Source organism: Phasianus colchicus, chromosome 18 (assembly GCF_987193195.1).
Source record: "Phasianus colchicus chromosome 18, bPhaCol1.hap1.1, whole genome shotgun sequence".
In the NCBI taxonomy this organism is placed as follows: domain Eukaryota; kingdom Metazoa; phylum Chordata; class Aves; order Galliformes; family Phasianidae; genus Phasianus; species Phasianus colchicus.
This window is the reverse complement of record NC_143453.1, coordinates 3,986,520-3,999,498: the sequence shown is the minus strand read 5'-3', so window position 1 is coordinate 3,999,498 and position 12,979 is coordinate 3,986,520. Positions and strand designations below refer to the sequence as shown.

The window sequence follows — 12,979 nt, the reverse complement described above, 5'->3', positions numbered from 1 at the left end:
AGCGTTACTGACAGCTGCATGTCATGGAGGCTTTAAGTCCTCTGCTTTGTCCTGTGGTCTGTTCTGCAGGTCGGTCAGCAGCACAGAACATGGCAGTGTAGGGACTGCCCAGTGAAATGGGTTTTTATTCCTTAAATGGAATAAGGCAGATGCTTAGTCCATAAAGGCCTCTGAAAAGCTAAAGGGCTGATTCACTCCTCTGGAGGATGTCCCTCTGCCTTTTTAGGTCTTGTTGTTGGACCTGTTAGCGTTCCTTCCAGCTCTGGATGTACGCTTTTTGCACTAGACCAAGAGTCTTGTGCTTGTAAAGAGCAAACACTGAAAGTCTGCTGTGTTTTTTTGTGATGCTGAAGTTTCCTTAATGCTCAGTGGAATGGTTGTGCTGCACCTCGTATCTTGGCTTTCTGCTGGGTAATCTTTCCCTTCCTTTTCTAGATAGTTATTTTTGGCGACAGTTGTTATCCTTACAGAGTTTTTCCTTGCATTGAGTCACTGTTCTGGACTGTGCCAAGAAGAATTTTGGCATTGTGGAATTAATGTCTTCACTCTTCCTGCATACATTTGTCACTAATGGCTTGAGTTTGTGCTGTTGCATCTTGAGGCTTGCTCTTACTCTTTTCTCTGCTGACACTATTGCCTTTTTCATCTAGATTAAGTCTTTAATCAAGAGGACAAAAGAAACCTCCAATGTGCATCCAATGAGTCGTGACCTCTCTCCAAGGCGTAAATTAGGTCCTGCAATATTTCACAAGACTGAGTCCCAAGACCACTTGATTGAAGAACTGCAGGACAGACTGGGAGTTGCTAAACAGGAAGAGAAGGAGCGGAAAAGCCAGGATGACTGGCTGACAGAGGGGGTCATTATCACTGCCCGACCCCAGGGGGAAGAGCAAAATGGTGGACAGCAAATAGAGAAGGTAGAAAGTGAGGGGAACTTCCACTTCTGGGAAATTTGAGCATGTTCCTCTGTCTAGGCAGCATTTTGTGGAGGTGTATGTTAGGCTACACCTTAAACAACATGAAATGAAGAACTAACTCCTGCTCAGCCTCTTCTGACGTGAAAAGTAAAGTGGCTCTCAGTTCCTAGTTCATGTTTAAGAATTGGAGTGATACCTAAGGGTGCTGGTAATGGTATCTGTCTAGGCAATCTGCTGCTATTGCATATCAAATACCCGTGTGGGTATTGTTTGAAAACCCTTCTGGGACACTTGTCAGAGAGGGATGCCTTGTCATTCCCAGTACATGTCTGTGCAGGAAGTTCTGGGTGTAAGATGGTGCTCTTCCTTACAGCTACACAGAGAAGCAAGCTTTCTGGTTCCCTTCTCTATTTTCCCTGTCCCTTGGTTCTTTGCTGCTTTTTTCCCCTTAGATAAAGATGGTAACCACCAAGAGGCCTCTGTCCTTACTTGCTTTGCTTGGCTGTGTGGCACTGAGGTTGATGTTCCAGTTGTGCTCTGATGTAAACCAGGGAGGTTCAGAAGAGCAGGAGGGAGAGCACGAGACAGCAAAGATCATTACTCACTGGTCTGTGCTTCCAGCCTTCCTGTTGCAGGAGGTGCTTGTTGGTTCCTCTTTGGATTTACTCACTTTTATTCCCTGTCTTTCTAGGTGGTATTCCCTCCAGAATCCCCACACCCTCGAAGGAGGACAGTCTCTGTTTCAGCCTCTCCCCCGCTCCAACCTTCCAATGAAGCTGTGAAGACAGTCCCTGCTAATGCTTCTCCCTCTCATGTACCTGTCCTCCCGCTGCCAGCTCAGCCCTCCCATGCACTAGCTACCTCAGCTCCATGTCCAGTCTCCTCCTATTCCTTCCGCTTGGCTCCCCAGCCGCTTTTCCAGTGGGAGGCTTCTGATGCTGATTATCATGAGCTCTCTGTTGTGGGCACCCCTCCTTCTGAAGATCCTAGACACTCTTCTCCCCAGACCTGGACCCCTAGCACCAAGACAGTCGTTTCTGTTGGCTGTCAAACAGAAGATGAGGCTTTCTTCCCGCGGATGCAGGCAGGATTCTCTTTTCTGCTTTCCTTTTTATTTAATTTTAAGCAGAGTGTTGTCCAGTCTTTCCACTGCTGCCAGCTTGATAGCTCAGTAGATATAATGTTCAGGTGAAGGCTGGCTCTGAACCACTTAATGAAAGAGCAGAGTCATTAGTGGTATCAGATCAGTGCCAGCTGTGCCCGCCTAGCACTGCAAACTACATGGTTGTGCACTAATCTGCTGAGATGTGGGTGCTTTCTTTCTGCCCTTTGTGCAGCAGGGATTCTGATTTGTTTCCCTCTGAGATGAAGGTAGCTCTGAAACTCAGGTCTCAACTCTCCCTGCCACAATCTCTCATGAGAAGGGAAGAGGGATGGAAAAGTGACAGTGAAATCTCAATCCTTCCTGTGCTTACCCATGTGATGAGGTGTCCCTGTTGCATTTGGAGGAGGAGCTGGTGCTCTGTGCCTCCTGTCAGGGAGGGGTTGCAGCCCTGGGATGCTGGGAAGTTGTAATACATGTGAGCAGCGTAGTGTTATGCCATGCTATTTGTACAAGCAGGTCTCAGCAGCCAGCCAGCCTCTGCATCCCGAACTGTTGTACTTTTCAGGTGACCTCTGCTCCTCCCCTCATCCGCAGTGCCAACCTGCTGGCTGCCTGTGCACCCCTAAGTCCCCCCAGCCCTGAGAAGGCAGGAGCTCCTTTGTTTCCTCTCAGCATGGTGTGCTCTTTGGGTGGATGTGTGTGCTGGGAGCTGCTCCTGGAGCTTGCACCGTGGTGATCATAGCTGCTGTCTGGTAGTGCATGGTTTGGTGCTCATATAGCTCCCAGCTGAATGAGAGTGCTGGTAGGTCTTGTGGTAAAGGGGCAACTTGAAGGGCTTTTGCATGATGGATTTGTGTGGATGCTGTGCTGTGGCCCCTTCAAATAGCAGGCATTGTGTGCAGGAGGTTGCACGAGGGCTGAACCAAGTAGTGATGGCAGTGTCCTTGGGTCATTGGGCCTGCACTGAGGTCATCTGCGTGGGCCACACCAGCAAGGCACAGCAAGTACTGTGTTTCTATGTGTTGAATTCTTCTCCTCTCCTTTCTTTCCAGATGATATTTATGATTTGTCTCTGTGTAATCTCTGCCTTGTGGCCACAAGCTCCTGCTTAGTGAGAGAGGATATGATTCTTTGCACACTTTGCAGAGTGCAGCTCTGTCCAACCCTTTTCCTCGTACTGTGCCATGCAGGAAGCCCTGACCTTGTCCTGGGACTGTGCCCTGGCTCTGTATAGATGGGGCCGTGCTGTCCTTCTCCTGTGAGCAGTCTCCTTGCTGTGGAGTGCTTTGGAGATGTTCACTGTAACCGTTTGGTAGCAAATAACAGCTGTATGGCAGAGGGTTTATTCCAGGCTCCAGACACTGGGGCTTTTCTGTGCTGCTAGGCTGGGAAATTATGTATGTCATGAGAATTTTTCTACAAACAAGTGGAAACCAAGGTTCGTCACTGAGTCAGCTGGTTGGCTACAAGCACGACTGGCTGCAGGACAGGGAGTAGAGCTCCTCCAGTGGCTGGAAGGGCAAATTCTGCCAGGGCTCTGGAACACTTCAGGAAGTTCCGCTCCCCTGCCCATGATGGCTGCTAGTGGGTTGTTCACAAGTGTGGATTTCACATCTGTTGTTAATCTGACCCCCTAGCAGGAGAAAACATGCTTCAGAGCAGCATCTCAGGGGGGACTTTTGTGGATCTTTCTAGGCCTGAGAGTAGCTATTGAAGTGCAGTCAGCTAAAATAATCTATGTCACTGCTGCAGTTCTCTTGTAAAAGCAGCTTTGGTGTCCAAAGAGAGCACATACTTTGTTCCTAAGTTGTGAACCTAAATAAAACTTCTCTCCCTGTTCTCCTCTGAGAAGCCTTTCCAAGCTGTGTGTACTGTGACAGTGTGGAGTTCCAGAAACTGCCTCTGGGATGAGGATTGTAACCCCTTCCCTGTGCATTTCCAGAGGTCCAACAACAGACGTGGCAGTTCTTCCATTGCAGCCCTGCCTGCTCAGGCCCTGCTGTGGATGCACTGCCCTCTGTGTGGGTAAACAACAGGCAGCTTGAAGGGAATTTCTTTCCTGCTTCCACTTGCTTAGCTTTGGCCTGGGATGAGAGCCACCTGATGGGGCAAAGGAGATTTGGCAAAAAAGGAAATGTACATAAAGAGTGCAGATGGAGGAAAGGGAGATCTAGCTGAAAGGGAGATGGAGAGTGGAAGAGGAATCCCTTTAAGAAGGACGGAAAGAGGCAGTAGGAATAGAAAGAGGTCAAAGGGAAGGGGCCCTCTGGATGGTGTCTGCTTTGACAGCTGGCCAGGAACTGATGAGGTAAAGGGAGATTTTTGGCAGGGGCTTACAGAGCACTGTACTGAGTGTTTGGGAACAGCTAGTAACTTCTGCTGCGTGTACAGCAAAAGAAAGTCAAATCCTTAGTTGCCAGCTCTGCTGTTTTACATCCCAGGGTGTCTCTGCATGTCTCTGCATGGGCAGAATGTGTGTACTTGATCCTGGCTCTCCCAGGCTTCTGCAGAGAGCATAGCTGTCTCCTAGCAGTCTCTGGTTTGTCTCTACAGAAGTGCCACTGGCAGCAAGAGCAGAGATATTTCTGGGAAGTGCAGCAACGTTTGCTGTATAATCTTTGTTTTCTCTTCCCTACAGTTCATGGCACAGGGGAAGGCTGGTGGCAGCAGCTCCCCACCATCCACCACCCCCAAGCCTGGCAGTCAGCTGGACACCATGCTGGGAAGCCTGCAGTCTGACCTGAACAAACTGGGGGTAGCAACAGTCGCCAAGGGTGTGTGTGGAGCCTGCAAGAAGCCGATTGCTGGGCAGGTGAGTTGTAGGTGCTGTCCTATTGCTGAGCCTTGGCCTGCAGCTGGGAGCAGTGGGGAGGGTTTCTTTCGTGAGGCTGAAGAGACTGGAGATGCTGGAGAAACTGAAGTACTCTATTTATCCACTGGCTAGGTACGCTGTAAGCTCCTCCAGTGACCTCTACTCTGCCCTTGAGGGACTGCCCTCTCCTGAGATGATAGGTAATTCAGTTTTCATGCTACCCCAGTCCAGGGCTCACTTGAGTAGTAGAACTTGCCATTCTTGCTGACCTCCAGCTGGTGTCTTGTCATGTGGTCTGGGGAGGGCGAGATGGAGTTGTCCTTCATAATCTGTCTTCCCAACAGGTAGTTACAGCCATGGGGAAAACCTGGCACCCTGAGCACTTTGTCTGCACCCACTGCCAGGAGGAGATTGGGTCACGGAACTTCTTTGAGCGGGATGGGCAGCCCTACTGTGAGAAGGACTATCACAACCTCTTCTCTCCTCGCTGCTACTACTGCAATGGGCCAATCCTTGATGTGAGTTCCTGGCTAGGGTTAAGAGCACTGGCGAGCTGCTGCAGGCCTTGATGTTAAAAGCTCTGCGTGTCCTGTGTGAAAGATGCTTTTAGGGGCTTCTGTTTTGCCTTTGCCCTGGCTCTGAAAGGCAAACAACTCGATCTGGTACTATTTTTACATTAATGAGGTGGTTCAGTCCCCCTCACCTTCCCTGAAGCTGTAATCCTTTGAAACTCCATGTGGTTCCATCATTCTGATGATGACTCCCCAGCTCTTTTCTGCTGGTAGCCTGTAGTAACAGCACCAGTGCTAGTCCTGAGAGCTGGATGGGGCCCTGTGTAAGGGAGGAAGCAGTGTGTAATGTCTTTTTAGGATTTAAAAAAAAAAAGCATCCCAAAGGGAAGGTCTAAATGAGCTAGAGACAGGGAAGAATTGACTCAGCTCTATAAAGGAACAATCTATTTTGATGCATGCAGTTGTCAGCGTCAAGTTAAATGTGGTCTTCCCCACTCCCTCTTGCTCACCTCTAAGCTGAAGCCATCATTTATGTGACTTTTCTTTGTGTCTTCTGAACAGAAAGTGGTGACGGCTTTGGACAGGACGTGGCACCCTGAACACTTTTTCTGTGCCCAGTGTGGAGTTTTCTTTGGACCTGAAGGTATTACTAGTTAATGTGAGGGGAAAACATTCTTCTTCCTGAACTGCAGACAAGTGTGTAAGGCAGAGCTGTTATTAGGGGCCAGCTTGAGATGACAGGAAATACTGGAGATGGAAGTTGCAAGAGAAGTAGCTATTCATGGGGGAAGGATCTTACCAGAAATCTTTTCACTCTCTTAGTCTCTGGAGAGGATGAGCACGTGTGTGCATGGGACAGGATGGGCAGCAGAACAAGAAACAACTGCCTGCTGTGTTAGGGGAGAGGAAGGGTGATCCTACCCACGCTGGTTACCCCACAGAGCTTGGCTGCCATAGGTGAGGGTCTGGAGCTGATGATCTTTGCCTTTGTTCTTGTTTGACAGGATTTCATGAGAAGGATGGCAAAGCCTATTGTCGCAAGGACTACTTCGACATGTTTGCTCCCAAGTGTGGAGGCTGTGCCCGGGCTATCCTGGAAAATTATATTTCTGCCTTAAACACCCTGTGGCATCCTGAGTGCTTTGTCTGTCGGGTAAGAAATCCAAGGTCCTTTGTGGCTGCTGGACCCCTGTCCTTCGCATCCTGCAGGCATCTGCTCCCTTATCAGGAAGGAGGAATCTGTGGGGTCATGAGAGACCACCAGCACCATAAGATAAAAACGTCAGCAACCAAACACCTTCTTGCTCCTCTGCCTGTTTACATGAAACCTTCTTGATGCATTACTCTTTCTGTTCCCAGCTGCAGTTAAAGGGTTTCTGCAGCAGTGCACAGATAAACAGAGGCATGTTTTGTGACCTTTAAACAATTATAAGCTAAGCTTCTCTCTAAGCACTTGCCTCAACGATCAGATTTTGAGGATCTTCCTCTCATTCTCCATCTGACAACATAAACTAACAAAACTGACCTTGTTCAGAGAAGCATGCACGTCAGTGGAATAGTGGCAGGCTCCATACAACAGGCATAATAAACAGGAATACTGCAGATTAAATGCTTGGCACTCTTTCAGAGAGCCTTGCAAATATTATCTCTTACAGGCCCCAAGAGAAGAGCAAATACAAGCCAGTGTTTCCTAGAGTGAAACAAAAAGGCAGAGGCCAGATTAAGCAGCAGAATCATGAGCTGCTGGTTCCTGCTGTTCAGGGCACTGCACTGCCTGTCCATTGCTGTCTGGCTCCTGCAGTGGTGTGTGGGGAATGGAGCCAGAAAATGGCAGTGCTGGCTGTGTGGGGCCAGGCAGGGCCAGGCTTTCTGTGCCAGCATTGAGCTTCTTTCCTGCAGTTCTGCTTTCCTTTTCGCTGCTGCCACACTGCTTGTTTTAGTGGGGCTAGCTCTGATGTCTTCCAATACACAAGGCAGGATCTTCTCCATTTTGCTAAAGCAGAGAAGACTTTTCAATTGTCCTGCTGAGGGAGGAGGCTGTTTATTGGACTAATTGTTTGCATTAGATAAGTTTTGGACTTGCTGTAGGCAAATGGTGTTTGACCATGCTGTTGTGAGTGTCTAGCTACTTGTGGCTCTGCATGTTGTTTACTGGGCTCTTGTTTGTGTTGGGGTCCAGCTGAGCTTTCTCTGTGGGAAAGAGGTTGGTGTCTGGGCTGGCAACACCAGGATTCTGGAGATCTGGCTTCTCCTCTGGGCCCTTCTGCTGCTGTGTTCAGTGAATGGAATCCAGATCCTGTGTAAAGCATATCTCTAATGCCAGCTGTGCTGGAGAGTCTGCTTTTGAAAATGTTCTTTTTTTTCAGTTGGAACCAGCCCCACATTCATTAAATTTTGCTGTAAGAAAACTTTGTTGGTCCCTGTCCTCTGCTTCCCACTGTAGGGAAGCTGGGCTGAGATTAGGAGTTAAAAGGAGAGGAAGGTGCTGCAGTGTTTCATGTCCCACGGGAAGGATTGTTTCTCCTCCTTCCTAGTAGCTGGTTGTATTTCCTTTGTGCAAGGGAAGCCAGCTGGAAGCCATGGCTGTTTCCCTTGCTTGTGGCTGTATCTGTCCATCTCTCAGCCTTTCCTTGGAAGCTCTTCTCAACAGACAGGAGTTTGGTTCAGCGCATGGCAGGATGATGAAAGGCAGCAGTTCACGCTGCCCGCGGTGCGGCCGGTTTGTGCCACAGAGCAGAGGTTTGTGAGCTGCCCACATCCCCCGCTCATTGCTGAATCTGTCCTCTTCTGTTTTCTCCTCTTACAGGAATGTTTCACACCATTCATCAACGGCAGCTTCTTTGAGCACGACGGGCAGCCCTACTGTGAGGTGCATTACCACGAGCGCCGCGGCTCGCTGTGCTCTGGCTGCCAGAAGCCCATCACGGGACGCTGCATCACTGCCATGGGCAAGAAATTTCACCCCGAACACTTTGTCTGTGCCTTCTGCCTCAAGCAGCTCAACAAAGGAACCTTCAAAGAACAGAACGACAAGCCCTACTGTCAGAACTGCTTTCTCAAACTCTTCTGTTAAAGGCATCATAGATGGGAGCTAAGCATCTTTCTGCCGCCCCTTGTGGCAGTTCTGTCTCTTTGAACATTACTGTGATTTAGAAACCTTACCAGGCAGGGGAGGGGGCGGGTGGCAGTGCTCAGTGCTGCTGCAGAGAGGCAGGAGATCCAGAGATGAGGCGGACCATTAAACTGGAAATGCCCTTGCTGTGTCTCAGTAGAGAGAGGCTCGGTCCCCTCATTACGGTGTGTCTGTGTATGACTGACAGCTGAGCTTAGCCCCAGGGCTCCACCAGGGAGGCTGTCCTCAGCCCCTCCTGCCAGGAGCGGCTCTGCACGTAGGATTCTATCTGTGTCAGCTCTGGGCAAACCCTGATGCTTGCAGACAGCAGTTTTGACACCTGGCACAGCGAGGGCACCCCGTGATCTCAGCAGCACCCTGCCTCTGCTCTTAGAGCCACATGGCACGTGTGACTTACAGATCAGAGCCTCAGCACAGGCTGCCACGGCCCTGCAAGGGTCTCTCCAGTTCCATTACACTGTAAGGAGTTGATACCACTTTTTTTTTTTGTCGTTGTTGTTTTAAGAGGAATGAAGGTGTTACTCTGTGGGTTCTTCCTGGTTTGTTACTCCATGCCTCTTCTCAGCACGTGGAAGCAGTGGGTGCTGTCCCCCTTCAGAAGTGTGGGTGCAGGGAGTCAGAGCACAGCATTCCTGCCCACCCCCAGCAGGAGTGCATGTTTGTGTCCAGCTGTCAGGGCCTGAGCTCCTCCCGAGGGAGCGGGGGAAGGAGTGGAGGGGTTTAAGAAGCCAGGAAACAAACCAAGTCCTAACTTTCTCGTTCTTCTTCCTCTCTTTGCTAACGAGAGCTGCCAGCCTTTGGCCCTTCCCCTCTCTGTGCTCCCGTCCCACGTGTGCTACTAAGAGATGCTACAGCAATAACTTTTATACTGACTGTTATGCCAAACCCCGGGCGGGCTGTGCGACACGCCCGGTTTTACTACGGGAATGAATACTGTATCCTGTCTTTGATAAGATTTCTACACTGATTTTCGAATTCGTATCTAATTTGCTTTTAATCCTCTTATACAGAAATTGGTTTTGAAGTGATTTTAAAGAGAGCGACTTTTCTATCAGCGCTGCGGTGGCGGTGCCGTTAAACCCAACGGGCGCGGAGCGCTGCTTAGTGCGGCTCGGGGCCGGGAGCGGTGCGGGGCCGGGGAGCGCAGCTCGGGCTGCGGGGCGGTGCGGGGCGGTGCGGGGCGGGCAGCCCGGCCGAACAGCCGCGGGGGGCGGAGCGCCGTGCCGGGCGGTGCCGGTGCCGCCTCCGCACAACGTGCGCTACGGGCGGGCGGAGCCCTGCAGCCCTCGGAAGGCAACAACCGGCTCTGTTAGGGCCTCGCCGCGTCGCCGTCCCGCCATGTAACGCTCTCGCTGTGCTTTGCTTCCATTTAAGTTCTTGCAGTTACACCAATAAAGTTTGTACCGTTACTCCGTGCCGGTGCCGCTCTGTCCGTCAGCGCCGCCCCTCCGCTGCCGCGCGCTCCTCCGACCGCTAGAGGGCGCGCCGCGCCTTCCGCCGTAGTGCGGCCCGCACGCCGTCGGCGCCGCTCCTGTGAGTGACGGGCGCGTCGCCCAACCGGAGCCGCTGTCCGCCCCGATTGGCGGTTGCGGGCAGCCAATGGGTTGCGCGAGAGCCCTCCCGTGTCTCGCTGCGATTGGGCGAGAGCCGCCGTATGAAAGGCGGAGGCCCCGCCCTTCGGCCCTTCTTTCCCGGAGCCCTCGTGGAGGTGGGTGCGCCGCGCGGCGCCTCCCGGGCGGCTGCGGGCCCGAAGTGCCTCGGGGCTGTCGGGGTCACCGGGGGAGCGCGGAGCGGGGGCCCGGGAGGGTGAGGAAGCGGGGCAGGGCGTGGGGCCGGCTGACCGCGCCTTTCTCGCAGCTCACAGCTCGTCTTTAAACCCGCCGGGCGATCCTTGGAGCACCGCCGCGATGCCCAGGGAAGACAGGGCGACGTGGAAGTCCAACTACTTCATGAAAATCATCGTGAGTGCCGCCGGGGGGAGCGGGGCCGGGCCGCGCCCTGCGGCTGCTGCGCGATGCGGGCCGGTGCCGAGCGCCGCCCGGCCGTGATAAACGCGTTGGGGAGCGCGTGGAGCGGCCGCAGCTCCGCGGTGCTGACGGTGCTCTGCGTGCCGCAGCAACTGCTGGATGATTACCCGAAATGCTTCGTGGTGGGAGCGGACAACGTGGGCTCCAAGCAGATGCAGCAGATCCGCATGTCGCTGCGCGGGAAGGCCGTGGTGCTGATGGGGAAGAACACGATGATGCGCAAAGCCATCCGCGGGCACCTGGAGAACAACCCCGCCTTGGAGAAGTGCGTACCGCCCCGAGCCTCCCTGGGATGTGTGTGAGGAGCGGGGCTGAACGCTTTGCTTTCCTTCAGGCTGCTGCCTCACATCCGTGGGAACGTGGGCTTTGTCTTCACCAAGGAGGATCTGACCGAGATCCGGGACATGCTGCTGGCCAACAAGGTACGGGGTGGGACCTCGCAGTGCCAGGGCTGGCATTTGCTGAGTTAAAGATAATACAGAGCTGTGCGGGTTACCTGGTGGCTGGGAGCCCCTCCAGCTGTGGGTGACTCACCTGTGTTTAATTCCATCTCAGTTTTCGGTTCCGTCTCACTTGTGTGTGCCCAGCTGACGTCCATCCTGCTGGAGCACATCAGGATGGGGCTGATGCCCCTGAGAGGTCAGCACTCCTCCAACAGATCTCCTTGTTTTGTTTTCCTGCAGGTGCCGGCAGCTGCCCGTGCTGGTGCGATTGCTCCCTGTGATGTGACTGTGCCAGCCCAGAACACCGGTCTTGGACCTGAGAAGACCTCATTTTTCCAGGCCTTGGGCATCACCACAAAGATTTCCAGAGGGACCATTGAAATTCTGGTCAGGAGCAAGGATTGATGATCCTGTTTACAATGAAATACCGTACTAGCAGTCTGACTGCTTCATTTTGGGCAAGGTTCAGTTTGATGGTGGAGTGGGAGATGGGTTTAAGTTCTTCCATCAGATCCCAGACCCCAGTGTGCTTAAGCTCTTCTGGAGGAGTTAATGAGCTGCAGGGAGCCGAGTTAAGGCCCTACTTTCCTCCTGGTGAGCAGCAGTTGCTCGTGAGGCCTTAGCTTGTGGAGGTGAACTTTGTGTTTTCCTTGTGCTCTTTTATAATTTCAGTTCCATTTCTTGTCATTAGGAATACACCTTTCTGTGCTGCTGTATTGGTTTACCTGAATATCTGTGTGTATTCACTCATTTTCCTCTTCTTTTCTCAGAGTGATGTGCAGCTCATTAAGACTGGAGACAAAGTGGGTGCCAGCGAAGCCACCCTGCTGAACATGCTGAACATCTCTCCCTTCTCCTTTGGACTGGTGATCCAGCAGGTCTTTGACAATGGCAGCATTTACAACCCTGAAGTGCTGGACATCACTGAGGAGACCCTGCACAAGCGTTTCCTGGAGGTCAGTGCCACAGCCCCTGTTTATTATTATGTTCAGCTCTTCCACTGCAGGGAGAAAAGAGGCAGGAGGCCCTGTCCCAGGGCAGTGTCACCTCTGGTGTTTTCAGCAGTGCTGCAAAGCCAGGATCTCTCCCAAGTGTCCTGGAGAAACAGTTGGCCAAGAGTGCCTTCTGTAGGCTTTTTTGGCTGAAGCGAGGGGAAATATACCATGTATTTCATTAGCTGAGGTGTGTGTGGGATCGGTGAACGTGTTAAGACAGCGAAGCACGTATGGAATCTGGAAACTGCTTCAGAAAAGTCTGGAGGTGGTTTAGATACCGATGCCTTGCGTAGTTCACCAGAGCTGTGTTACGTGGGTGCGTCCTGTGCGATGTGCCGCTGCCCGTTGGTTGGAGCCCGGCTGCTGGCCCTGCACAACACAAACTTCTCCCTCGCAGGGTGTTCGTAACGTTGCCAGCGTCTGCCTGCAGATCGGGTACCCGACCATCGCTTCCGTGCCCCACTCCATTGTCAATGGGTACAAGCGGGTGCTGGCGGTGGCGGTGGAGACCGACTACTCCTTCCCACTGGCTGAAAAGGTAACAGCTGCACCTCACCGGTGGCTCAGGAGCTGTCGGGGCTCCTGGGGGCTCACAGCGAGCGTCGCCTCTCCGGTGGCAAAGGCCCCATCCTGCAGACACGTGGTTTGCCCCAGCTCTGCGTTTCCCTCTGCAGGTGAAGGCGTTCCTGGCCGACCCTTCCGCCTTCGTGGCGGCCGCTCCGGTGGTCACTGAAACGGCTGCACCCGCTGCCGCCGCCGCCCCGGCCAAGGAGGCGCCGAAGGAGGAATCTGAGGAGTCCGACGAGGACATGGGCTTCGGCCTCTTCGACTAGCGGGCTGCCGGCCCTGCGGCCGCAAATAAAGCTCTGTACTGAACGCTGTCCCGTGTCCCGGCGCTGTGCTCGGTGCTCCGCGGGCGGGGCGGGGCGGGGCGGGCAGGGCAGCGGGACGGCGCCCCCTGCAGGCGGGGAGGGCGGGGCGGGGCGGGCTGGACTGCTGCGGGGCGCCCCCTGCAGGCGGGGCGGGGTCGTTCGG

General features: G+C 53.0%; 2 protein-coding genes across 2 annotated transcripts in view; both read left to right on the top strand.

Moving 5' to 3' along the window:
- The window catches only part of PXN (paxillin), a 42,205-nt gene extending 32,317 nt beyond the window's left edge, over positions 1-9,888 (top strand). The window contains exons 8-15 of the mRNA XM_090152510.1: positions 651-917; positions 1,609-2,001; positions 2,588-2,668; positions 4,661-4,834; positions 5,179-5,352; positions 5,908-5,989; positions 6,351-6,499; positions 8,153-9,888. Coding sequence (XP_090008636.1) covers positions 651-917; positions 1,609-2,001; positions 2,588-2,668; positions 4,661-4,834; positions 5,179-5,352; positions 5,908-5,989; positions 6,351-6,499; positions 8,153-8,419 — 1,587 coding nt within the window. The 3' untranslated portion in view covers positions 8,420-9,888. The remainder of the gene's footprint in view (positions 1-650; positions 918-1,608; positions 2,002-2,587; positions 2,669-4,660; positions 4,835-5,178; positions 5,353-5,907; positions 5,990-6,350; positions 6,500-8,152) is intronic.
- Positions 9,889-10,091: 203 nt separating this feature from the next.
- On the top strand, positions 10,092-12,825 carry RPLP0 (ribosomal protein lateral stalk subunit P0). The gene is made up of 8 exons (XM_031592225.2): positions 10,092-10,187; positions 10,337-10,440; positions 10,596-10,771; positions 10,841-10,928; positions 11,190-11,336; positions 11,720-11,905; positions 12,342-12,482; positions 12,619-12,825. The coding sequence occupies exons 2-8, from the start codon at positions 10,387-10,389 to the stop codon at positions 12,775-12,777; spliced, it is 951 nt and encodes a 316-aa protein (XP_031448085.1). The 5' UTR covers positions 10,092-10,187; positions 10,337-10,386; the 3' UTR covers positions 12,778-12,825.
- Positions 12,826-12,979: the final 154 nt, after the last annotated feature.